The following is a 27606-nucleotide window of genomic DNA, read 5'->3' on the forward strand; positions in this document are numbered from 1 at the left end:
CTTCCAAGGACCAAAAAAGGAAGGAGAGAAGGCGCTGGACCTCTGGGTGATCAGAAGTCTGAGAGATCTCCATCTGCGCAAGGGCACCTGCATCCGCTGCCCCTCGCACTCCTGACCACGGGCTGGTGGAGGGTTTGTGGATCCCGTCGATGCACATGTGTCTGCTAACCGTTGTTGACAGGGAGAGGCACGCACTCCGTCCCTGGTCTCCGGCACACGTACAGCTGTGCGAATGGAAGCACATGCGCTCTGACCATTTCATTGCTCATTTGGCTTAAGCTGAAAGGGCTGTCGTAAGCCCCCCTTTCCCATCCCCCTGCCCGCAGCTCTGAGAGCTCCGCAGACAGACCAGGCTGTCCCATGAACAGGGGGCTGTGCAAAGTGGTGGGACTAAGAATCTCGTTCCCTTGGCGAGTTTTTGTTCTCCCCCTGCCCTTGTACGCACACACAGCTACACCTGCTCTTCCTCTCCTGCCCCCAGACTCAGGTCAGTGCTACAAATAGTTGATGAAATAACCCCAGGTTGAAAATGTCTGAGCAAGGCTTAACCTGTTGTAGTTGGATATTATTCTACCCATTTTCTTGAGAGCAAGCAAGACAGGTCTTCAGAGTATGCCTTCATCCCTTACTGGGCTTCCAACAGGCTTCTTTTCTCAGAGGATCTGCAGCTGTAATGGCTGACAAAATAACACTAAAGCCACAGCTTGCCTCTCTCCAGTAGTACTAAAGGAGGCTGGTTGCCTCAGGATAGGGGGCAAAACAGAGACTGTTAGCTAAATTAGCACTATTAGTGCTTGCTTTATTTTTTTTCCAGCTTTAATGAGATATAATTGACATATAACATTGTGTAAGTTTAAGGTATACAGTGTGATGGGTTGATACACGCATATACCATTGATACATGTTTACCACAATAAGGTTAACATATTCTTCACCTCACATAATTACCATTTTGTTATTGTTGTTACAATATTTTTCTTAAGTAGCCTGGAGCTGGGTCCCTTCCCCTCCGTCCAAGTTGAGGACACTTAGCAAGCAAAATGACCCCCCCAAGAGAGCTCTCCATGGCCAGAGTCTACCTTCATAATTCACAAATAAGGCAAGAGATGAGAGATAACATTGGATTCAATTCACAGTTGGCTCAGATTGTAACCATTTGGCCCTCACAGAAGGCTGTGTCGGAGTTTGGAGAAATCAGGTGATAGAATGACTGGGAAGTAGTCACATGCTCTTACAGCATTGGGTGTGTAACTGCAGAACATTGAAATGGTCAACGCGTTCCCTTCTCTTTTCTCTCTGCAGGGAAGGAGACTGGTGGGAAGCCCGCTCCTTGACAACCGGAGAGACGGGTTACATTCCCAGCAATTATGTGGCTCCAGTGGACTCTATCCAGGCAGAAGAGTATGTTTTGTTTTGTTGTTTTCACTTAACTACTTGCTTTTAAAAGTTAGTTGCTGCAATAAAATGCCATTAACATTGTGCAGGAAAGAAGTTCCCTAGAACGATTAAGGGTTGAGAGAATATGGTAATGCAGTGTTTCTCAGGCTTTATGCCCTGGACTTTGTCATATCTATGTGATACTTGTACTATTATTAACTTAATATTTTTCTTTAAGCCTGCTCACTTTTTGGAAACATATAGGAAACTTTATATCAGTACCCTAAATGAAAACCCAGTGTTACTTGCCACAGATAGAAAGTAACCATAAAAATGTGATGAAATTGTAGCTAGAGCAGGTATTATTGCCGACCCAAGGTTCTAAGTCTGCAGTCTGCTGAGGAAGAGAGAGGGAGAAGGAGAAAGAATGGGAAGGGGAGGAAGGGCGGGAGGGAGGAAGAAAGAGAAGAGCAAACGATTGTTAAAGATCAAATGAGATTTTTCTCCTCCATGTAGTCAGAAATATTAAAGGAGCACTGAAAAGACATACCTTCCACGCCCCAGGGAGAAGTATCTCACGTACAGTGTGCCCCACAACTTGGGAAATACTGTGGTGATGCATTTCAGATGGTCCTTTCCTTTGCTTTGGGGTCTCGGTTGACTTCTGTGATAGTAAATAGTGACTAGTAGTTAGTTGGCCCAAGGAGTTCACTGGTAACAGTTTTGGAAGGTGGTCAGTAGGCGGAGGGGATTCCAGAAGGGACAGCCATTGTTCCGTCTCCTGACCTGTGTGGATTCATGGGCACTTTCAAAGTGGAGAATTGTCAGAGTGGCTTGTGTGGCGACCCTAATTTCAGAACTGAGGGAAAGGGAGCTAGGCCATGGTCTCCCAAATGCAGGAACCTGGCCTCCCCGCTGACCCCTGGGGACCTGCCTCTCCTGCTCAGTGGAGGCAGTCTTGCCTTACCAGAAAGGGAGTTGAGAACAGTCAGCCACAGAGCCCAGCCTTCGGCTCTGATATTTAATTTTGCCCTGGGTTTGTTTAAGCTCTGCACGGAGGATTAGACTCCACACGCCAGCCAATCCCCAGCTGGATTGCTCTCTTGTCTTTAATTCCCTTATATTTCCTCTAAGAAGATGTGTTTTGTTCCCTGCTCTCAAATACTCAGTGGTTCTGAGCTCCTTTTTTCTCCTAGTGAGTGCGTTTCACCATCAGTGAATGAAAGAACCTGTATTGAAATTTTATTTTAGAGCAGATTTGCAAACATCTTTGTGTTCTTTCAGAACAAAAGGTACCACCAAAATATAGCATTACTTTGATTTAACTGGGAATTGACCTGCTTCATATTTAAGTTATATCAATGGTCAATTTTTAAAAAACCTTTTTTTTTAAAGAATAAAATAGCATTTAAAAAAATGCCTATGATTTTATAGATGTAATTACCGTTATCTTGAAATACGATTGTTTTGGTACCATCCATTGTTCTAACAGCTCTCTTTTCACCACTGTTCGTGTTTACACTGCATTTTAATTGGGTTATTGATACACAAGTAATTGGTGTAATTCTCTTTATACCACCTAGTGCTAGGGTAAGGTTATGCACAATCTAGTGCCTTTAAAAGTCTCTGAGGAGCTGACATGTAGTGTCTCTTTTCTCACGTTCAGTGAAGCTCTTTCATTCACAAAAGAATTTGACAGTGAACACATAATAGCTATGTTCAAGTATAATGAATTGAAATTTCATTTTAGAAACTGGATCCTTCTACAGTTAAATATTCTAAAAATCAGTTTTCTGTGCAGATTCCAATGGAACGCTCCCAAATTCTCCCTTGGGTCCTTGGAGCACCTGCTGCTCGCTCAGCACCTAGCGCTGAGATGTTAACTAATTTCCAGGCCATGGTCAGGGCTGGAGAGGTAAAAGACAAATAACAAAGGTCGTGAGGTGACTTGACGTGACAGCTCCTCAAGTGGCACATGAGTGTCATTACAGGGAGAGTATGAAATGTCTGCGACACCGAGTCGTCTTAAGGCCATGCTCGTTGACTGCACAGGAACCTGGCCCTGCAGCTGTGCCAGAGCACACGCGCGCAGATCACAGCCCAGACGCCTGGCGGATGCCCTTTACTCATCCAGGTCCTCACACCTGCTGGACAGGAAGAAAATAAAAACAAGCCTCCAAGGGCAGAGTCATCCCAAATTAGGGATAGTCTGGACAATTTTTTTCAGAGTTCCAGTAGGTAGGAAGTTACTGAAAATATCATGTCTTTGTTTTTTATCCGTTCTCACTGACTTTTTAAGTGCTCGATTAATGATCTTTATGTACACTGAGACTGTGTTTTATTTCCCAGGGGTTGTAATTATGCTCAGAAATCCAGGGTCTTGTAGACGCACGTGGGAAGGGTCTCCTGCGGTTGTCATTTCAAAACAAGGTCCTGGGTTTCTCTCTTCATGCGGGCAGAACCGCAAACCGGTTCTTGATCTCCGGAGGGAAGGAAAATATCCCACAATGCAAATCTGATTTTCTTTAAAGAGTGAAAGAGATGGATTAGGGATGGAATCAGGAATAGATTGGCAGGGAGCCAGATGAGGCTAGGAAAAAATATCTAGAAAATAGCTAAGGATGAAATCAGAGGTGAGGAGGGTTCGTGGGCAGAAGAGCCTACGCTATCCTATTTTTGTAAATGATTGTTATAAAATGTTTCCCTTCTTTGATCTCATTTAAAGGTGGTACTTTGGAAAACTTGGCCGAAAAGATGCTGAGCGACAGCTTTTGTCCTTTGGAAATCCAAGAGGTACCTTTCTCATCCGCGAGAGTGAAACCACCAAAGGTAAAATAACACGTTGAAGAAGTTGGCTTGTCATTCAAATCTGTGGATTAGTCAGAGAGGATGAAAGGCTTATCTCTAATGTACAAGGATTTTTAAATGGCACATATCCTGCCTGCCTTGTGAGCCGAGCCCTATTTTCAGTTTTCCCTCCAGGCTCTAGGACTGCAGACAGCTCCAAAAGGACTACAGAGGCTCGAAATCAAGACCTTCCTCCCAAAACAGGGGCTGGGGCCGCTTCACTCCTCCAGGCACATAAGATCGTAGAATTTTCTGAAGTCCTTTAGAATTGTGCTTTTCTGAAACTCTTAGTTCCTCAGGCGCCAATCATACAGGTTGTTTTTGCATTCCTTTTGTTTTTTCATAACTGAGGACTGCTTCCTCCAACTGCTGGCCTTTTCATTATTTAACAACTCATTAGAGCCCAAAAGAGGAGCTGGGCCCAGGAAAAAGAGCAGCAGCCTTCCGGCTTGATCTACAGACCTAGTGATCTGCCCCTGTGAAGGGTGTTGTGAAGCAGAAATTGGAAGCTCACTTGTGGAGAAACAGTCCTTACGTTTCTTTAGTACTCTCTGCCTCTGCCTCTGTGATGCTCCGTGGGTAATGGAGACCAGGGTAGCAATCTCAGCTGGGAATGTCTGTGCTCCTCTTCATCTTTCCCCCCAGGGCAGCAGGCGGTGGTCTATGCCGTAGTAGGCCACACAAGTGTACTGAGTAGAGTATTGTAGGAAAAAATCCAGGAAGCTTGCATTTTCAAGGGTAAAATCATTTTATTGCTAGTATCTTCTGACATTTGCAGGAAAGAATGTTTTCTTTCTATGTTCCACACACTGGGTGGAAGTGTGTGTTTGTGTGTGTGTGTGTGTGTTTATAACTCTTAATCAGAATAGCCAAGTAAATGAGACCTAAAAAATGCCTGAGTACTCACAATGATTGGGGCTGCTAATGCTCTGCATATTTGCCAGGTGCCTATTCACTTTCTATCCGTGACTGGGATGATATGAAAGGAGACCACGTCAAACATTATAAAATTCGCAAACTTGACAATGGTGGATACTATATCACCACCCGGGCCCAGTTTGAAACCCTTCAGCAGCTTGTACAGCATTACTCAGGTAACCTTAATTCTAACTAGCTACTAACCATGGGGACACTGGAGGGAGTGGGTGGGCATAGAGCGGAAAGGGGAAAGGCGAGGGGAAGAGGTACCACAGATGTATAAGAAGTCACTGGTAGAATAGTTTTCTTTGCTAACCCCTCAAGGTGGGGCTTGGCTGCATAGGTTCTATTGATGTTTTTCTACCATAGTTATTATTAGTTCCATATGTTTGTCAAAAGATGGTGTAACATTCTAGTTCCCCAAGTAGAAGGCAATAGGTTAAATTTTAAAAGATGTTATCTTTTCCCATTCCCCTGCAGTATAGAATTCAGAAACCAGGAAAGGGACAAAGAGCAGCCTCTGGGAGGGAACTTATGTGGCGACTGCTACAGGGGATGTTGTGTCCCTACCGTCGCTTTACCCCCCGCACTGTCGCAAGAGTAGCTGCATGTGCATCTCATTCTCAGGACTGGGTGAAATTTGGGTCCATTTATCATGTTCTACTTCCCGCCAAGACTTGATCTCTAACTAGACGTAGACTTATGTGGCCCACAGCTCCTAGATCTGCTGCAGCTATTGTGATAAATTAAACTTTTAAACACTAGATCAGTCTCTGTCCTAACACCCAACTGTCACCATTAGTTTGTTGTTCCTAGAAATATATACTTATTAGGTATTTAGGTGTGCAATTTGTACATTTTATTAAAGAATGTGGTCTTATGTGCAAGTGTTGAAATGATTGCTTTCTTTCCTAGGTTAGCAAGTATATCCCACTATATAATACTTACACACAGATGGATTTAGGTATACACATACAGATAGAGATCTATATCCCATTAAACCCAGTGGTTTTTTGTGTGACCTATATATACATTTCATATTGTTCTTCAGGACAATGACAAAACCCCAAAAATAGTACATGACTTGACCTCAACTGCACGTTCATTAAAAAATACGTGTGTACGGGCCAGCCCCATGGCTTAGCAGTTAAGTGCACGCGCTCCGCTGCTGGCGGCCCGGGTTCGGATCCCGGGTGCGCACCGACGCCCCACTTCTCTGGCCATGCTGAGGCCACGTCCCACATACAGCAACTAGAAGGATGTGCAGCTATGACACACAACTATCTACTGGGGCTTTGGCAGGGGGTGGTGGTGGTGGTGAAATACGTGTGTAGGGGCTGGCCCTGTGGCATAATGGTTCAGTTCACGTACTCCGCTTCAACAGCCCGGGGTTCACAGGTTTGGATCCCAGGCGCAGACCTATGCACCACTCATCAAGCCATGCTGTGGTGGTGTCCCACATACAAAATAGAGGAAGATGGGCACAGATGTTAGCTCAGGGCTAATCTTCCTCAGCAAAAAGAGGAAGATTGGCAATGGATGTTAGCTCATGGCCAATATCCCTCACCAAAAAAAATAATAATAATAATATGTGTGTATAATTTATTAGCACCAAGAAAAAGCAATCTTTTGAAAATAGCAGTAAGAAATGCCCATCTACTGATCCTTGCACTATTAAGCAAGTGAAAAAATTAACCACATTCGGAGTACTAGTTGATTAGGGCGTTGGGTAACTTTCGTTTATGTGGATTCTAATGAAATATTTGAGAGAAATGGAGCAGAATATCTCCCTGAGCTTAAGTAATAGACTCAAAATGCCTGCATGTCGTAAGGATTTTTCAAATGCCGAAGTATATTTCATTACAGCCAAACATCAGCAGGATCCCCAGGGTTAGGATCATTTGAAAATATTGTGTTGGAAAGGGCACCTTAATAACATCTTAAAGCTGGAAGGACAGAAGGGATATGAAGAGCAATAGACATTTTTTAATCTCAAAAAAAAATCCATCTCACCTTAGATTTGTTCTTATATTGGCTTTTCTTCTTCCCTCTTTCTCTCACACAATAAAATGCCTTTGAAATATTGACACACAAATAATTTCTTGTCTAAACATCTTAGAACCTGATTCTATCAAAAAGAAAGGAATAAAAAGTAACTTACAGCTGGTTCCTGGAGAAAAGGCAACAGCACTACATTTGGTTTCCCCGGATCGGAGGCGCCTCCAGGGGGGTGTGGGGTGTGGCAGGGGCTCTGTCACCTCACAGGCCAGGCTTTCTGCAGCTTCTGTCACTGCCCTGATTCTTTGTTCATTGTTACCTTTTCTCACCTGACTGATGTTTAACTTGGCATTTAGGCAATTTCCCCTTACCATCACTAGATTCTAAAAGGCATATTCTTTTTAAAAAAAACAGAGAAAAGAAAAAGAAAAAAAAAACCCTCCACATAACGTATGAGGGATAACTACTTTTTTCCTTTCTCTTTTTCGTAGGAAATAGAATTCTTTCACATCCTTGAGTTTCTGCAGATTTTAGTTTCATTCTTTCTGCTTTCAAACCAGACTCCTAAATTATACATCGGAGACTGTTATAAAGATTTTTTTTTAATGAATATCAAAGAAGCAAGAGTTTCTGACTGGTAGAATAGAGTCAGTTAAAATGCCAAAGAAATCGCTCGAGACCTGTGACCTCTCTTGTCCCCTGCCAGCTGTAATCTTCAGCCTTACTAGTTTATAGCAGTGTAATGGTCTGTAGAAGAGTCCTGTACTGAAGTTGCAATTTTAAATATATTCATGCCAGAGAGTCCTTAAACCTTTGATATTAGAGGGGAAAGGACAGTCATGCTGACATTCTGTAGTCCAAATGTATCTTTTGAAATCAGTGGAGGTATTTTCAGGGTTCCAGAAGACATGTTATTAGCACATTGGGCTGAAAATGTTTTTCTTAGTGAGTATAGAAACCAAACAATCTATATCTGTGTGTATGTATAGACTATATTATACCTGGGCATATGGAGTAGTCCAAATCGTCCTCTGTTCTACCGCCAATGAATGTGTTTCAATGTGTGGCGTCTGATCTTCCAAGATGTGTGTAGTTCTCTGCCAACGTAGCACTGTTTCGAGGCACGCTATGCGCTGGCTGGGTTTGTGCACCTGTAAATGTTGTTGTTTCACGTGTTCTGCTTTTCTCTCCCTCTCCTGCCGCTGTCCCGCTCCATCAGAGAGAGCCGCAGGTCTCTGCTGCCGCCTAGTAGTTCCCTGTCACAAAGGGATGCCAAGGCTTACCGATCTGTCTGTCAAAACCAAAGATGTCTGGGAAATCCCTCGAGAATCCCTGCAGTTGATCAAGAGACTGGGAAATGGGCAGTTTGGGGAAGTATGGATGGGTATGCTGAGACTCAATTACTCTATTACTAGCTCTCTTGTTTGGGAAGTCCCAAACATCAAAGATGGAAGGTGAAAATAAAGACTTCATGACCAGGAAGAAAGTTTGAATTACTAATAGTAGGGAATGATAATTTTGATTTTGGAATCCTGGAATTTCTAGAAAAGAGATAGTAAGTGGTCAAGATTGGCAAATGGCTCAAATTATATTATTATATGAGTCTCGATTCATAAACCAGTAAATGGTACAGGGAATGTTCCAGCCTGCACCAAATGCCTTGCCCTTCATTTCAAACTGCAAACGTTTGTCCAGCGAACTCAGTGTCGCCCTCAAGGGCACGTCACCTTCCATCTTTCCTAGTGCATGCATGATTATGGATTATAAGGACTGTGTTTTCTTTATTAATTCCCTTTCCTGTAGAGAAAGCTGATGGTTTGTGTTTTAACTTAACTGTGATTGCATCGAGTTGTACCCCACAAACTTCTGGATTGTCTAAAGATGCTTGGGAAGTTGCACGTGATTCGTTGTTTCTGGAGAAGAAGCTGGGTCAGGGGTGTTTCGCTGAAGTGTGGCTTGGTAAGGCAGAGGGCACAATTTTGTTTTGGCTGCATCTCAAAGCCAATTAAAGGAATAGTTTTGAACAAAAACATATACACAGCCATTGGGACCAAGACACTTAACCTGGATAGCTAGACGGGCTATCTAGATTTTCAGAATATGGTGATACCTTGCTGTACTCTTCTGTCCTACTTCGTGTGGTTAATCAAGGCACGCACAAAACAGGAAACCAAAACAATAAGAATCTGATGTTTCCTCTTCCTAAGACATGGGAAGGTAAGATACTACAGATGGGCTCTATAAGGAAAGATCATGGGCTTTTTTGCTCAATGGGCCTGAGTTTGAATCTTTACTAGCTGATTAACCATGGGCTAGGGGCTTATTTACCCTCTTTGAGCCTCAGTTTCCTCATCTGTAAAATTGGAATGATACCCACTTCATAGGATTGTTTGGAGGATTACATGGGACAATATGTTTAGAGTCCCTGCACATAGTAGGTGTTCAGTATACACATACTTCTCTTAATTTGGTTCTCAGGTCATTCATAAGGCTGACTGCACTGGGCCCTCGCATTGCTTTCATAACACCCTTTGGGTCCGTTGCCGCTTTGCTTAGAGACAATCCATGGCCTTAGGCCCCACCCAAAAACATCTGTCAGTAAGACAGTGTTGGTACTTATGGAATCCTCTTTCTTTTTTTTCAGTTAAAAACAGTATAGATAGGTACCTGTTGCTATGTGTGGCTATCAGTGTTTAGATGTGGTCTGCATTAAAAGATTTAATACAGTTAAAGCACTTGGAACAGAGCCTGGCAAAGAGTAAGTACTACACAGATAAATAGATAGAGATAGATACTCAGACATATACATTTATATGTGTATGTATATACTATTGTAATGAGTGTTATCATTACTGTTGTTTTCAGAGTCCACATTATTGTGTCCCTCTCTCTCTGGACTTGAACTCAAGTATTGTAAAATATGTTTATATGGCCTTGCTCTCCCTCATCTGCCCAATTCATAATTGAAGCTATGGGCCCTAAGGATTTTAATCCAATCACTCATACAATCAGGAAGAATTGGACCCTACAGGAAAATTTATTATCAAACTTCATCAACTTTAAATCATTACACATATTATTAAGATTTTGTTCCCCACTAAACATAAAACATCATATTGTGGTAGTTCAAGATCAGGATGGAATGCCAATGTAAGTAACTGGGTTGTTATTAGAAAGGAAGACATCTGTTTAAAATTTGGGGGTGCTAATAACACTCCAGAATAACACTCAAATTGCAAAGACCACTTACAAATTGTCACATTTCTCATTTACATTTAGTGGTCAAATATTTCATAAGATTTGAATGAACTCTTCTTTAAGCCCTTGTTCTTTCATAATTTATATTTTTGTAGGTTGCATGTTGTAATTATATGAACCATGTTTTTAGCAGGATAACAAAAGTTGCTCCAATTTACAGAATTTTTTAATTCTAAAATCAATTATATTAAAGATAAAAATTAATCTTAATTTAAACCAGCCTTCTTTTCCAAATAGAAAATAACATAATCTAACTTAGCAGACTTTTCTGTTTCCCTTATAAGTAGTTTTAAATCAAAGTCCAAGGACTAATGGAATACACATAGAACCTAGATTTTTTTTTAACTTGGGGGCTGAAAGAGACTCAAAAGATAATCCAGTTCCATTCCTATATTTTACAGATGAGGTAACCGATGATCATAAACAAGGCCTGCATCTGGACCTACTAGATTTTTTTAACATGTTAAGTTCAAATATCTCTGTTCCCTCTTAGCTGCTCTTTAATTTTTCCAGTCTAGCTGATAGAAGTCATTGTTCTTGTTGTGGCTGACCAGCAGTAAACCTGAGGAATTGTCCTTCCCAGTTGAAGTATGGGCAAGTAGACTGTGAGCTTCTTGCCAGTACTTATCAGCATACTTATAATCTGACTTATAGATCAACTGTTCAAGGACTCAGTCAAGTAGCTCATCCATTGCAGACAATTGAAAGTCTAGAAGTAATTTTCAGACATCCTCAGTGTGTTGCCATATTTTTTTTAAGTGGCATACCTCATGAAATGAGACTTAGTCTGATTTTTTCTGTGCTCGCTTTTCTGCCTAAGGGATGGCTACTGGATGGCCAGGCCTGTTCTAACCCTTGGACTTTCATCTTATAAAGAAGTGTCCGGAGCTTTTGGTACAAATTTGCAATCACATGGCTGAGCCAGAAAAGGAAAGTGGTATATATCAAAATAAGAAAAAAATTAAAAGAATGGTAAACCATAATATAGCCATAAGTAAACACATTTTTCCTGTGAAAATACTTGACAGAGTCCTTACATTTGATTGTCTTTGTTCAATAAAAACTGTATTAAGTTTTTTTAACTTAGAATCCAACTGTATGGAAATAGCTGTTGATTACAAAACTTTTTTTTTCCATCGAAAGAGTATCTTTGGTTTGACTTAATATTGTGGGGTGTCTGCAGGTACCTGGAATGGAAACACAAAAGTAGCCATAAAGACTCTTAAACCAGGCACAATGTCCCCTGAGTCATTCCTCGAGGAAGCACAGATCATGAAGAAGTTGAAGCATGACAAGTTGGTCCAGCTCTACGCCGTGGTGTCCGAGGAACCTATCTACATTGTCACCGAGTACATGAATAAAGGTCAGGCAAGGCCTGTTCAGGCTCCACCTCACTGTGACCTAACAGGGGTTGTTTCAGGGAGGGAAATGGAGCTACCTGCTTGCTTTTTTCCTAGTTTCTGCATGAGTCAAGCATTCCCACCAGGAAACACAAACTGTGTGCTCATTAGTGAGAACATTTTTTTTTTTAATTGTTTTATTGGGGTCACATTGGCTTACAACATTTTGTAAATTTCAGGTGTACATCACTATATTTCAGTTTCTGTGTAGACTGCATCGTGTTCACCACCAATAGTCCAGTTTTTATCTGTCACCATACATATCTGCCCCATTACCCCTTGCCCCCTTCCCCCACCCCCTTGCTCTCTGGTAACCACTAATCTGTATTAATCAGAACATTTTTAAAACAGTCTCTGACCTTGAGTTTGTGCCCAGATCCTTGTGAAACGCAGTACCTTTTGCATGCTGCACATGTCAGGAATTCCAGCTCCTCTCCCTAATTAAAACATTCATTTTTAATATCAAGGGTGCTACAGAGGGCTATGATAGTTTGCTATTATTTTGAATGTCATAGCTTGTATTAAATTTCCTTCTTGCAGGGCTGAACAATTAATATCAGACACTGGTCTCTGGGCTCAGTTTAGTCTCCATCTTCTCATCTTATTTTTTTTTTCAGCTCTCTTCTTAAACATCAAATGAAGAAAGACATGCTTTTAAAGAGCACATTTTATTCTCATTCTCTGTCTCTCTGTCTCTTTCTGTCTTTCTAATCAAAGCAATATTGTTGGGGATAAGGCCAAAGATTACTTTGTTTTGGAAAAATAGATGAACCAAACAAGAAACAGCCTTAAAAGGCAATGCGTTGTACATCAGAGGACACCAGTGTAATTTTTCCTTTCCACGTACTTTCTGTTAAAATATATTTGGAAATTTTTTCCTGGCAGATTGTCCTTTGTATCCAGGGTTATTTGGTAAACAGCTTTGTGATTAAAGCAAGAGACAAATCACCAATGACCATCATGAGCATCCAGAGAGTTTCAGCCCTGGTGTTAGTTCTGAGCCCTTTAGGCTGTGTTATCATAGTGGCTCTGAAGGTCCAGCTTCCAGATGTCTTTAAGGCCTGACTGGCCATGATCTAATAGGGGGAGCCTCCTGCCCTACCCTATATTCCTCAGATATTCTTTTCGTGATTTAAAATCTGTAAATTAGCTAGGCCAGTTATTCTCAAAGTTTCCTATGTATCAGACTCACCTAGAGGGTGATTAAAATACAGGTTTCTGGGCCCGACCTCCGGAGTTTCTGACTCAGTAGATCTGGGGTGGAGCACAAGTGTTTGCATTTCTAACAAGATCCCTGAGGGATGCTGTTCCTGCTGGTCCAGGACGACATTTTGGGAACCACTTGGCTGGGCGATATTTTCCCCACACCACTCCTTTGTGCAGGGCCCATCAGGGAGTGAGACTGAAGTGGTGCAGCTCTTCACACATTCTTCATGACATAAAGGGAATTGAGTCCCATTTCTTCTAGTTTTATCAAATTTTTGTTATCCTTAGAAATGGAGTCACCATTGTTTTTAAAAGGTAAAACTGCTGCCCTTCAGTGCATAGAGTTGTTCCTACCCTGTTTTGTTTTAACCTTTTTTTTTTCATTGATGGCATTATTCAATTACTTCATTACTTTGATAAGAAAACCAAATATAGCCCTTTGTTGGGAATTTTTATCTTTCAAAGTAAATTGAAATGGTTTTATGTTTTGTTCCTAGGAAGTTTACTTGATTTCTTAAAAGATGGAGAAGGAAGAGCTCTGAAATTACCAAATCTTGTGGACATGGCAGCACAGGTAGGCCCCGTGATACGTTGATTCCTGCCTTAGATTTAACGACGTGTAAGTACGTCGAGTCACAATGTAACATATGTGTCGTGTTCCCTGGGTCTCCACAGGTTGCTGCAGGAATGGCTTACATTGAGCGCATGAATTATATCCACAGAGATCTGCGATCAGCAAACATTCTGGTGGGGAACGGACTCATATGCAAGATTGCCGACTTTGGATTGGCCAGATTGATTGAAGACAATGAGTACACAGCTAGACAAGGTGAGCACTTGAATGAGGATGGCTCATGGTCACATCCTCGAGGACAGTCGCTTACTGCCTAACCTGTCCTCCCTCCTTCCCTGCCCTTCCTCCAGAAAATACTGAAATGGCATTCTTCGGCTGGGTTTTTTGTTCTTGATCTGGCAGGGATCGGACAGCTCTGCAGGTGGGAGACTGTAGTGGGTTCAATGGATGGCTGAGATGTTGCTTTCTGGTGAGTGAGTGTCTGCCGATGTGGTCCTCCTGGCTCGTGCCGCCCTCCTCACAGCGTCCAGGCTTGGGACACTTTGCCTTTGGAGAAAGAGGGCTGTGGAAAGCCAAGAGATCAGACAAGTAATAGTCATCACTCCATCAGAGTCTCAGCAAAAACAGAAGGCATGCTCATTGGAGAATTTAATAAAGTAGTTATTTACAAAGGCATGGGCAGGACTTAGGAAAACAACAGGGCATGATGCAGTATCCCAGGGCTAGTGACAGCAATGGGCCCGCGGCCTGAAAGGCAGGGGCAGGGAGTGGGCACCAGAACTAAGAACAAGCAGCTGTGAGGAGAGGCCACCTTTGGTCGAGAGAGGCAACAGAGGTGGATCAACATGATCTCCTTCTTCCGCCATCCTCCAGATCTCCTGCCACACCCAACTAGAAGCCAGAAGTCAAAGGAGCCCATTGGTGAGCCCAGATGGGTCCAGAGCAGAGAGAAGAGTAGAAAGGGGATGTAGAGAGAGGACAGAAGATAACGATAGAGTCGGTCGAACATTTCCATCTCCTTTAAGCATCTCCCTCCATCCCACCCCCTCCTGAGATCTGTAGAAATTAGCCTCTAGAAGAAACACATCCCAGACCAGCAGCCACTCCTGGGGGGCAGCTTTTCAGGTGCTTTCAGAGCACCAGACACCAGGGAGGGAATTCCAGGGTCATTTTCTGTCTTCCCGGATCTTCACATAGCGGTCAACAGGCAAATGTGTGGAATTAAGTGAGCTGTTTGTGATTGAATGTAGGCTCCTCTTGTAGAATATAATGTGCATGTCTGAAGGAAGTGGGTAACCTTTGTCGTCGTTTTTAACCAAAGCCTAGTCATTCCGAGCAAGGCTGAGCAGTGACTGGAATATATTACAGCGTGGCGCTTTCTACTGGATTTCATAATGGCCACCTCTGGAATTCTTATTCTTCTTTCTTTTTTAATTCTTTCATTTCATGCCAATTCTTCCCTCTTTTTATCATTCTCAGCAGCCTCAAGTGATGAGGAAAAACATTAAACTAAGACCCTGGCTCATACAGATACTGTCCAAATGCTAAATTACATGTCGGTCGGACAGCTCAGCTATTTGAATTTCCCCAACCCGTGGCACTTCTTGTCCTGGAGCCAAATGCCCACCCAGCGAGCATGCCCCAGCATCTCACACACACGCACACAGTGCGGGGCCAGATGGCGGGCCGTCTCTCTAATCAAAGGCACACGGGCGGCTTTGATTGGCACTGGCAGCCCAGAGAAAAATGGGGACGTGATTTTGAGTCAAGGTGAGCCGAGAGGGTCTGAAGTGCCACTGGGTCTGAGCCCTGGCCCTAAATGAGAGAGCTTACCCTGAGGCAAACGTGTCAGATCCCGACTCACAGACCTGGGAGGAGAGGAGAGGAGAGGAGAGCAGGTGAAGGTTAGGAGACGTGAATATTTGACTTGGGAAGGGGTGAGAATGGAGTGGGTCTTGGCGGGTGGTCGTGTAAGCGTCCTTCCTTGGGTGAGCAGAGTCCTGGTGCCGGAAGGAGGGTGCAGGATTGTTTCTGTCTTTCGCTGGACTTTAGGCTGTATAGAATGTGGGTAACAGCCTTGACCATCAATAAATGAGAGGGTTGCAGGGCCAGAAGCCGCAGGATACTGGCAGGGGCGCTGTTGCTAGGGCCTAGATATTTAATTCATGGAGTGAGATCCCTCTGGCTGCGGCCCTGGGGGATTGGGGCCCCAGGGGACGGTGTGTGGGGAGCCCCTCACGGGTTTCCCCTCACAGCTTACAGCTGCTATGGACCAGGGCCAGAGTGGCCCCTCAGCCCTGGCCATCAAGCCCCACCTTCCTCTCCAGTTAGCTGACCTGAATGCCCTTCTGCTGGCTTCCTTGCCTCCACCATCACTTTCCCAGATGCTGTCCTGACGCCTTTCAAGGGATCAGCTTCACACCCTTTGTACCGTGTTTCCTTCACTTTCCACATAGGGTATCCCACCCTTCCCTCTTAAAATGCTTTTTTCTTCTCTCTTCCCTTTCACAAATATCTTCAGATCCATTCCAAACACTGGAAAGAGATAAGTAAGGAGAAGTAAATGAACTGGAGAAAAAAACAAAGGCTGTGGGGCCCCAGGATTTGCAAGGAGAATAAAAGAAATGCTGTGCTACAACAGAGGAAAAGGAAGGAGGAGGGGCATTTATAGAATACCTATCAAGTGCCAGGTCCAAGCGGGTAAATAACAATAAATACAATAGAAATAGGCTCAGAGAGGTTAAGTGACTTGTACAAAGTCACACAGCTGGTAAAAGGGCAGAGGCAGGATTTGAATCCAGGTATGGCTGGCACTGTTACATCTGCCCTCATAAGCTATACTGACTGCCTCTCATCAAGACAGGGATTAAAAGAACAGAAAATAATGGAGATTAGTTATAAATCCCTTTCCCCTTTATTTATGGAAGTTTTTAAGCGGCACCTTCTAATGTGCATGTGTGAGGGAGTTGGAAAGACCTTCATTTTCCGGCTCTGGGACAACCCAGCTGTTTATAAAATTCCTCCCAGGGCTCTGCCCTGCCGTGGCCTCTTTGCAAGGCAGAAAGGGCCTGGTGTGTGTCTGCGGCTGTGCTCTGCAGATGGCATGCGTGCTGCGTGCTGGAGTTTCTGCTGGGGGTTCAGCAGCGCCTCCAGACAGCTGGTCCACGTGCCTGATAATATTTGCAAGTCGGATTTTATGATACCCCCAGGCCACAGCCGGGCTGCATCTGCCCGCAATTATGGAAGTGTAGGCAGTGTTCAGAAGCACGTGCTGAACACAGGTATTTTAGGACTGTGAGTGACAGTTGTTTCTCAACGTGGTTGTGAGTTTCCCATCTAAAGGCACACTGAAATGTCCGTCGCCCCCTGGGTGGATGAGGTGGCATCTCTCAGGGGACAGGCAGAATTGTAATTTGGACCTGTGTTCCTTTCCTCCCACCACCCCACTGAACTGTAAGCAGAAGCCCCGTGTCAGGAAGAAGGTTAAGACCAGGGAAGGTGGTCCTCTGCCAACAGCATTCCAGAGGCAACTAGAAATTATTGGGTACTGCTCATTATCTGTTACCTGTACATCTCCCTCAATTATAGCAGATAGATCTTCTTCAGTCATAAACTCTTTGCTAAATTCTGTCCAGTCAGGGTCTCTAAGCAATGCCAACATTAATTATTTGAGTGCCTTGTCTGTGAAAGGGACTTTGCTAGGAGCTACCGCTATAAAGAAGCCTAAGACTGCACAGAGGCAGTCAGCCAGCGTGAGGAGGGACAGACAGGAGCATCGCTGATTTGAAACACAACTCCATCGCCTACCAGCTCTGGGACCTTGGGGAAGTTACTTAACTTTTCCACACCTCAGTTTGCTTATCTATAAAATGGAAATATATTTTACCTGCTTTGTTCTTTAATTTTTGCAAAGATGAAGGAAAACAGTACATGTCAAGCGTTTAGCACAGTGCCCCGCACATAGTGAGTGGTAAATAAAAGATACTCTTGTTAGTCTGTCCGGTACAAGACTAAGTTCTTGGGGAATGAGCAAATGCAAGGATGGAGTGTAGACACGATGGAAAGGCTCAGACGCCCCTGGGGAAGGGGAGAGAGGAATCAAAGATGGTTCCCGAGTAGTCAAATGCGAGTGGTCATGAGAATGGAGGTGCCCACAACAGAAACGAGTGAGTCAGGAAGATCTTTTCAGAGAAAGAGGGCAAGTTTGGTTTTGGATCAGTGGAGCTCAAGGAGGTGGTGGTGGTGCATCCAAGCGAGGTGTCCAAGCGTAGAGTCAGTCGGGGTGCCCTCACCTGGGCCCACTGCCACAGGTCCTCACCTCCCACAGCCGTCCACACCACGTCACCACCACACAGCGGACCGTGGCCTCTCACCTCCACACTGCCTACCCTCCCCCTGAGGTCTGATCAGAGCCACCTCCCTACCCCAGCCCTGCACCTTCACCCCAGAGTCCTCCCAGGCTAACCCCAGCCTTGCCTGTGCCATGGGTGCCACAAGGATCCGCCGTCTGTCCTGTTGTCCTCACACATCCATGCCACACCTGTCTCCTGGAACCACCAGCAAGGGCAGCTGTCACCAAGCCTTGCTTTCCAGGACTCACAGCCCCTCCCGCCCTCAGTTCCTCCAGAGCTCACACAGACAGGAAACAGTGGGGGAATTCTTGACAGGCTCGTGTTTCTCTTCATAAGCTTTCAGGAAGCTCAGCACTGACTAATGTTGATTTAAACCTCACAAGTTCACATCTACCTGGCTTATGTATAAGAATGACTTGTTTTGTGGACACTTATTTTTTATTGAGCCATGATATACATACCATAAAATGAATAAATCTGAGGTGTACAACTCAGTGACTTTTTACATATGTCTGTGCCCCTGACACCACCCACAGATGAAGATCCAGGACACTGCCAGAACCCTAGAAGACCTCCTCATCCCCTTCCAGCCAGTAACCACTCCAGGGGTAACCACTCTTTTTACCTCTATTACCACAGATTCATTTTGCCTGTAATTGAACTTCATATAAATGAATCAGATAGTATTACTCTTTGTGTCTGTCTTCTTTCCCATCATTATGTCTGTGAGATTCATCCGTGTTGCTGCATGTAACAGTAGGTCTTTCCTTTTCATTGCTGAGTAGTATTCCATTGTACAAATATTTCAGTTTGTCCATTCTATGGGTATTTTTAATTTGGGGCCATTATGAATTAAGCTGCTGTGGTGGCGGACGTATGCCCTCCTCTCTCAGGTATATTCCCAGGAGTGAAATCGTTAATCATAGGACAAGCCTATAGTTAGCATTTGTAGATACAGCCCTGCACATTTTGTGGGCATATATTTAAAGGCAGAATACACAGTGACTGTGTTTTTTACTGGTACTGTTCTTCCCTCCAGGCTGCTGAGGCAGCCTGGTGAGGCTGAGGAACCTGCGGTTAGAAGCTAGGAGGCCTGGGTTTGAACTAGCTCTGTTGCTTACAAGCTTGGTGTCCCCAGGCAAATCACTTAACCTCTCTGCGCCTCATTTTTAGCATCCGTAAAATGGAAATAAAAATAATTACCTCACATAATTAGTGTGAATTAAATGGGCTGTCCATAAAAGCTCTTGGATGGTTGTAAAATATAAAAACCATTCTTATAACTTGGACTTTTTGTGTTTGATGTATATTTTCCTTGAAAAGGGTCTTGATTTTCTTACCTAAAAATTTTTTAAGAAAAAGACTTAGTAGTCAATAAAGAAAAATCAATCTTTTAAGAGAAAAAAATATATATGATTTCATTATGTTACAGCCAACTCTATTTACTGGGCAGTCACCACTTTGTATGGCGTCCATGCCCCCAGGGCCGCTCCACCCTGAACACAGCTGGGAGCCAGCGGTCTGCTCACCATCCTCCGCAGCACATTTTCCTTTTTTCTCATATTTGCCTTCTCTGTTGAGAGTTGTCCCTGCCTCCATGCTGCTGTTTTTAATCTTGTCAACTCTGAGTATCCGGTGGGCATCTCAGCAGCATCACTGATGATTGTGCACACGCGCGCGCACGCACGTGCACAAGCACTATTAGAACAGTTCTCTCAAGTATCTGTGGACCCAGTCTTACTGCTTCTCTACAGAGGTGATCTGGCCTGAAAATCAGCACAGAGCACTTAGTAGGTATTTAATAAATATTTGTTTACAGCAGTGGAAATCGCCACAATCGCTGTCACCTCTCCACACTCTTCCCAGACAAGCTTTCCTGCTCTCTGAGCAACGTGCACAGCTCTCTCGGGGAATTGGATACTGTTGTGACTGCGAGAACCTCCAGAGAGAGTTGTTCGCTACACCAGTGTTCCCTGCACACGGCCAGATCGCCTTTGGGGTAACCGGAAGCCCAGGAGCTTCAGAGCTAAAGAAGCCTGTGTTCAAATCCCAACTCTGCATGTCCTGGTCTTGGATTTTGCAGAAGCTCCAGCTTCACTGAGCCCCAGCTTTCCCGTCCGTGACAAAGGCTTGGTGGTGTTTCCTTTCAGGTGGTTAGGAAGATGAGAGAAGACAGTGGGTAGAAGCCATTGCATTTTTTTTGCTCCTTCCCGCTCCTCCTGGCAGCACTTGGCTTTATGTCTGTTTGGATAGCCAGACCTCTTTCCTTTTTCGACGCACGCACACAGCCACCTAGGCACGCACTTACGCACCTACGCATGTACACACCTCCTTGGTCTTTCCTGTCCTGCTCCCATCAGGGTCTCCCCACACGGAGGACCTGCCTATTTGACACTCTGCGCTCCTGATTTGAATCATCACAAAGACAGAACGTAGAGTTGCTCTGTGTTTTGGGTTTGTTTGGGGTTTGTTTAAAGATGTAAATTAACAACAGGATCATTATTGAGGAAGCAAATGTCAAGGCAATTTAATCTTTGGATCTTTGGAATATGTGTAGAAACAGGGGCAGCCGAGACTTTGTATAAGACCTGCTTACGGTTAGGTTTGTGTATTAAATAGAAAAAAAAAAAATGTATCTGTTCAAATGCTCCCAGTATTGAGGGTTTAAGTTGAATAGATTATCATCTGGAGGAATAGTCACGTATAAATTAGACTGCAAAGAATTCATAATTGTTGCAGTTTTCATGTTTATTTCATGTTAAAAAATTGTTACTTCATAAATTAACACATTCTTTCATGGAGAACATATTTTAGAAAGATTTGTTACTTTAATAACTCTGTGTATTAGAAATCCCAGATGCCTGTACTAATTAAATATAATCAGATTTTGGATTCAAAAAGCACAGTAGCCATTTAACACAAACAAGCAAGCAGCTAGGTTGACAAACACAGTCAGAAAGAAGCGGATCCCTGTTTCTTTCAAATTTAGAGTTTCGCAATTCAGAACTGTGAATTCAATTCCTGTCCTTCCTTTGTATTACAGGGACTGGGGATTATCAGACTGAGAACGCCGGCTTTCCAGCTCAAGGGCTCCCGCAGAATTATTAATCAGCCTCTTCTGAGGCCCCTGTAATCCGGTGGCAGATCAAGGCTGATCTCGCCATGAGATGCCCTCCCTCTGCCCCTGTCGGCACATGCGTTTCTTGTTCTCTGTCAACAACAGCATTGCAATTCCCACACAGTGTGCCGTGACCTCAACAGCAAATGTCAAAGGGAGGCGGGGGAAGAACTGTTTTAATTATTGAGTTGAATCTAATTCTTCCCATACTGGGGAAGCAAACCATCCTTTGACGAAAAGCAAAGCCTTTCCAATGCAGCTATTGTTTTAAGTCCCGAGCAGGAAACGCGTTTGTTTGAATTGCCCACGGTCAGAGTTTATCATCTGTCCTGCGGGGCCGTCTGGTGGGGGGGGGGGGGGAGGGGGGTGGACCGAGCGCCCTGGGCCAGGTCGGAGCCGTCTCTCCCGCTGAGCTGACGGGTTGCATGACTGCACCGAGCCTGCTTCTAATCAAGCCCCCCCATCCCCAGTTTGGTACACTTCCGTCACTAGGCAGCAAAGCGCCCTCATTTGTATTCCTCCGCTCGCAGCCCCTGGCTTCCACCGACATCTCTGCGAGGGATGCTTTGTTTATCTGCTGAGCCCCCGTGGGGCTGCAGGGCCAGGTGAACCGGCCAGGGACTGGGCGATGGGTCTACAGACCATCACTTTCCCTGGTAGAAAGGACAGTGGAAAGCCAACGATTAAAACGAAAGGAAAAGGGGCTTTAACTCACGCTAGTCTACCCCAGTGTCTTTTAAGACTAAAACACCCCCCTCGTCTGGCAGCCCCCTGACTCTGCCCGGAGGAAGCAGATGGACTGCTGTCAGCCCTGGTCAGGGAGAGCCGCTTGTCGGAATATCTTTCCTCTTCATCTGCCCTGGGCAGTCACGTTTCGTTTTCCGTGTGGGTGTCTCCCTCTCCTTTGTGCCTTCTCGGGCAGAGCAATTTGGCGGTTGTTTCTAAGTGGTCAAGAGCAAGTCCTTGGTCTGTGCGTCCCCGGTTTCTTAGTAATCATCAAAAAGGAAGCAGATGGTCACCCTCTGTGATTTTAAAGTGTGTGAATAGGAACTGCAGACTGCCATCAAACATCAAAAATGTCACTTGGCTTCCTTGTCTTGCTTTCCTGGCGAAAGAAACTCCTGCATTTGCATCATCTGGATAATCAGGGAAAGGCAGTGCTTATGAAAACTACCCCAAGTCTTGAAGCCTCTGTTTCTTCCAGCCGGAGGAGGATGCACAGGAGCATAGCTCTGGTCTCCCCAGCATCCCAGGCACTGAGGGGGCCAGTTTAAAAAAGCAGCCTCAAAGTGGCTGTTGTCTTCTGTGTATCCTCTCTTCCTTCAGTTTCTTCCTGACCTACAACCAAACTCTCAATATGACCACCAGCTCTTCCCAAGCCGTGTCCCCAACCCCAGTGCTGGTCCTTGCTGCGTAGCATACTTTGTGGCATGAAGTCAGACTCACCCAGGCTCACTGCCCCTTCTGGGGGTGGCTGGGTTCTCGGAATCATTTCTGTGTTGAGCTGCATCCCAGGCATCTGTTTATTACTTAGGTCTGAGTTCTCACCACAGCTCTGAACAGCAGCATACAGATGGTCACAGAGCTCTGCACACAGCTCTCTTGCCTTTTGTTCTAGATAAAAGTCCACAAAGGTAGTGTCTGTCCTACCGGGGCTGTGAATCAGAATTTTTTTTTTTTTTTTAAAGATTTTTTATTTATTTATTTTTCCCCCAAAGCCCGGGAGATAGTTGTATGTCGTAGTTGCACATCCATTCTAGTTGCTGTATGTGGGACGCGGCCTCAGCATGGCCGGAGAAGCGGTGCATCGGTGCTCGCCCGGGATCCGAACCCGGGCCGCCAGCAGCGGAGCGCGCGCACTTAACCGCTAAGCCACGGGGCCGGCCCTGTGAATCAGAATTTTTATTCGGATATCGCTTCCCTTTTGGCTTTTGGAAAGCTGGAAAGATAATGGGAATTATTCAGAGCTTTGGTGTTCTAGAACAGCGAGCAGAGTTCCTCCTTCCCTCAGTTCCTCCCAAGGCAACTGCTTAAGCAAGTCCTCCCAACACAGGCTGCACTTTAGGTAAAGTCCCCTTGGTGGTCCTGAGATTTCCTTCCTGAGTAAAGGGATGAAATACCCATAATTTCAGGAGGTGCTCATTAATTTCATTCTTTAATTCTGTGTTGCCAATGAGAGTTATCCTGGGTTGTCACTGGTCGCCATCGGGAGGAGGGTGATGGAGAAAGGCCAGTAGCTCAGAGCATCCTCCCCTCACCTTCTGACTCCCCCGTAGATGTGTAGAAGAAACGTGACAGCCTGCTTTCTGTTCTCCACGAAAGGCTCTCCTGCTCCTGTGTGTTTCATCTTCCTGTCCATCCTTCCTCAACTGCAAGACCCCAGGACTGGTGCCCCCATTCTCCCTGGTGCTTGGTTTGCTCCTCTTTGTCCGCTGGTTGTCTTGATTAGGTTTTCAATACTTGCTGATGGACCTTCCACCCCTTCTCTGTCGGGTCCTCGATTTGGGGCTCCCCTTGGAACTTTGCTCACCCCTCTTAGCCTGAATATTCCTTCTGTGGATTCAGCCACACCAGACTTTGGATCCATGCCTGGCTTATCAGCCCTTGTCTTTGCAATATGTTCAGGCCCTACCTTTTGTCCTTGGTTCTTGTCTTCCTTGGCTGAACTTGTCCTTTCTCCACCCACATCCTCCCTACTCCCTATCTCCCTTTTTCTCAAACACCCTGCTCACTATTATGCATTTCAGATGGAATATCATCTCACTCTACTGTACCACTTACTTTTCATTTATTTTTATTTTTAAAACATGGTGCTAAAACCTTGTGAACTTAAAGTAGAAGTTGCAACAGAATGTGTCACAAGGAATAACTGCGGAACACACTGTTGTATTACTCCAGGCATGTTTGGAAAATTCGCAAGTCATTCTTTCGGCCTGGTGTGAAAATTGTGAGTTTTGCTTTGCCAGGTTTTATTGGGTTTGAACTCATTGTTTTGTTTGAATAACCACAAAGTTCCAGGTCAGGTCAGCTTTGATTTTGCCTCTTTCACAGGATATCCTGTCCTAATCCTGCCGTAGCACCCCTCCCCCACCCTGTAATCAGCTTCCTGTTATTGGCATGGTTCGTGATTTCTTTTCCTTTATTCCCCAGAGTAACTTTAAAGTTGAAGTACTGCACGTTACTTAATACTGAATTTAATAATTTGCAGAGTTTGTGGCTTCATAATTAAAGAGGGCTCTGGATGGATCTTTGGTTCAGAAAACCAGTGTCCATTGTTGATGCTAATGCCTTTCCCCCTAGAAAATGCTATTAGGGCACCACTTGTATTCTGTGTAGGAAGGATTTGACTTCTTTTATTCTGTGCTGGCTTTGCCTTCTCCACCTTGGCCCAGATTTTTAGCCAGAGGGGATATTTTCTGAGACTGAGCTATGGAATTGGCCTGGTCACCAGGGGAAAAAAAATGCTTAACAGCCCAACTCACCACCCGGAGCTGGTAATATGAGCTGGGCCCCACCCAGGCCTGTCCTGGCCCCTGCCTTGGGCCTTACCCAGGGAGAATGGTGGGTCGCACTGCAGCATTTCAGTGTGGCCACATCTACCCGGAGCCTCCATTCCCTGTGCACTTCCTCTTTCCCCTCTCTCCTGAGCCCTCTTCTTCCTAAAGCCAGCGCCACAATTTAGCTCTCTGTTGGGTTTGCCTGTGAGCTCTGTCTCCTCAGCTGCCTGGAAAGTTCTAGGGCAGGAGGTGACCCGTGCTTGGTTTTCGCAAGAGTCCCTCCCACTGTGCTGGGGACTAACTGGATGGTCAGTAAGTTCTCAGTGATTGAGTGATGATCGTATTGAGTTTTCTTCATCTTCCTTCCCTTCTTAAAGTCTGGAGAGCTTTGGCTAACCTGGTGCAAGCCAGCGCCTTTGCATTACTATCCAAATAAAATAGTAGCTGGCATTTAGCTAGCTATTACGAAGTGCCAAATGCTGTGCTAAGCCCCTTACATTATTTATAATTCTCACCACAATCCTATGAGATTTTCATCACCCCCAATTTACGGACAAGGACACTGAGACTGAGGGAGGTTTTAAATGGTCACCCAGCAATCCAGTGTGCAAGCCCAAGTCAGATCAGCCCAACTCCAAAGCTCCTTTCCTAAATGACCATCCTCGGCCTTCCACAAATGACCCCTGGAGCCCAGCTCAGCCCACAGCTGGGCCTCTGCGTCACTGCAGAGCATTCGCTCCCTGCTTTCTGGCCAACTTACATAGTGCAGGAGGTAGACTTGGGAGCGCGAGTCTCTGCTGTCTTCAGATGCGAGCATCTGAAATGCCACTGCCATCATCTTAATGCGTGAAGGTGCATAACATACAGTAAGTAACTGAATCAAGTAAGAACCGTTTCTGTTTGAGGCGGAAGAGAACAGATTGCCTGGCCTCTAGGGGTACAGGACCTTCATTAACTAGAATGGCGCCTGCGGGTGGGATGAGCCATCCCGACTTAATGAATTTAGCTGGTCATCCTGTTTTCACTTAAAAACCAAGAGCAGCATTCAGTCAGACTGTCTGGAGTACGGTAAAGATGATTTTATTCCTATAACTCAAAGGGTGAAAATAATTATTAATTTGTTAAACTGCGGTACTGTCACTCTTTTCTTTCTTTGGTTGATCCAATCTGTGTAAAGGAAGAGACTTTCTTTGGCCATCAGAGTGTTAGATAAATTGCTGGGTTGACCCTTTAGCCAGTTAAAGCATTTATTAACTAGCCTTAGGCAAGGTACTATGGAGGAATATAAGTATAAAACATGGTCTCCAGCCTCAAAGGATTCACTTTCTATTTAAGGAGATAAAAAATAGCACATGTAGAACTAGTTAGAAAGATATGTTGGAGATGTGGGCGTGGCGGCATGATGTTTAGTGTTTAAGCACTTGAGCTGTGGAGCCAGACTCCATTGGTTCAAATCCCAGTTCCACCATTGACACGTGTCTTCAGCAGATCACCTTACCTCTCTCTCTGTGTTGTTTTCTCATCTGTAGAACGGCACTATTATTGGTATCTACCTCCTATGTGGAAAGCTCTTAGCACGAGCCTGGCACTTTGCAAACGCTCAATATATGTTTAGCTATTGTGGTAGCTCCTGTTGTCAAGCCTTCAAATGTTGTTTAGAGCATTGGCTCCAAGTGCCCTGGCCAGATCACCAAGTGCACAGGCTGGAGTAATCACAGATGACGTCAGGAGGGAAGTGGGACATGAGCTGAGCAGGCTTTAGCTAAGCAAGGGGAAGGAGAAAAGGCATTTAGAACAAGCTAACATAAAAGAAGCAAGTATGATTATGCCAAGTGCAGGGTCCAGGTTATGGGAAAGCAAACTAGACTAGATTAACTATGAGTGTGGGGCAACAAGAACCAAAGCGGAATAGATATGTGAAGATGAGGTCCATGAAAACCAGGTCGGGGATTTTGACTGAATGCAGCAAGGAGCCCCCTCTGTGGTTGGTGAGGGGAACACATTATGAAGCTGAAGTTTAAAGTAATTAGTTGGAAGGACAGTGAGCTGAAGGCAGGGCACCAGGGCAGGAAGACTGAACAGAGGGATGAGGACCCAAACCAAGTTTTGGCAGAGAGCTTAAACAAGAAAGGGCAATCTGAGAGACATGTCAAAGAGGAGAACAAGAGGCCTTGGTGATGGATTAGATCCAAGGTTTAAGGAAAAGGCAAAGCCCCAGCTGGCTTTCAGGTTTTCCACCTTAAAGCCTGGCAGAATGGTGATCTGACTCCCAGAAGAGGGATAGTAAGAAAAGGGACTCTGTTTACATCTTAAAATATTAAAGTGAGAATAAACTTTGTAAGTCAGTCATTTAGTAAAATTTTCCACCTAGTACAAGAATCTCCTTTATAATAAAATATCTTATTCATAGTAAGATGATTTGGTGAAAAAATAAATTTAGATTAATAGTTGCCACATTTGACATAAAAGTGGGAGACACCCTACAGGCCTTTTCCTTTAACATTTGCTGATCAAGAGCCAAGACTTCAGATGAGAGACAAAGTGTGTCTGGTGTGTCCAGCCCAGTTCACATAGAGATGGTGGGCAGGGTCAGTCATGAGGGAGGGTGTGGGAATCAGCAGAGAGAGAAGAGCCTGCAGCACTGTGGCCTGGCAGACACCTGTAATTAGAGAGTGGGAGAAGGAAGAAGAGCCTGCAGCAGAGACAAAACAAACGCTTGGAAAGAAAGGAAGAGCATCAGGGAAGAAAAAACTCAGAAAAAACAATTCATTTCTCATAGAAAAGTTTGAGCTTTGCAAAGTGTTAGAGTATGTTGTTTTACTCCTTTGTTCCTGAGATTATTGGTATTATTCAAATGTGAAAGGTGCGCTAAAATAGCACAAATGTGACCGGAGCCGCTAGTTAAATAAACATGATGACAGAAGTGACAATAGAAGCATAATCTACCCAATTGCTAATTGCGAATAGACACCCATGGGCCTTGACATGTCATGATGCTTTTCAAGAGTTTTGAAAAGTCAAAATGCTTTTCACATTCTGTCTCATCACAAATCGTTGTCAA

General features: G+C 44.5%; 1 protein-coding gene across 8 annotated transcripts in view; it reads left to right on the forward strand.

Moving 5' to 3' along the window:
• FYN (FYN proto-oncogene, Src family tyrosine kinase) overlaps positions 1 to 27606 on the forward strand; it is a 212093-nt gene that overhangs the window by 157293 nt on the left and 27194 nt on the right. For 6 of the 8 annotated variants that reach the window (XM_058566437.1, XM_058566438.1, XM_058566436.1 and 3 more), the window contains 7 exons: positions 1303 to 1401; positions 4103 to 4206; positions 5169 to 5318; positions 8360 to 8524; positions 11582 to 11761; positions 13502 to 13578; positions 13680 to 13833. In XM_058566437.1, coding sequence (XP_058422420.1) covers positions 1303 to 1401; positions 4103 to 4206; positions 5169 to 5318; positions 8360 to 8524; positions 11582 to 11761; positions 13502 to 13578; positions 13680 to 13833 — 929 coding nt within the window. Of the gene's footprint in view, positions 1 to 1302; positions 1402 to 4102; positions 4207 to 5168; positions 5319 to 8359; positions 8525 to 8943; positions 9100 to 11581; positions 11762 to 13501; positions 13579 to 13679; positions 13834 to 27606 lie in introns of all 8 variants that reach the window. The other 2 variants (XM_058566441.1, XM_058566442.1) reach the window with 2 other exon arrangements.

This window comes from Diceros bicornis, chromosome 23 (genome assembly GCF_020826845.1).
Source record: "Diceros bicornis minor isolate mBicDic1 chromosome 23, mDicBic1.mat.cur, whole genome shotgun sequence".
NCBI lineage: Eukaryota > Metazoa > Chordata > Mammalia > Perissodactyla > Rhinocerotidae > Diceros > Diceros bicornis.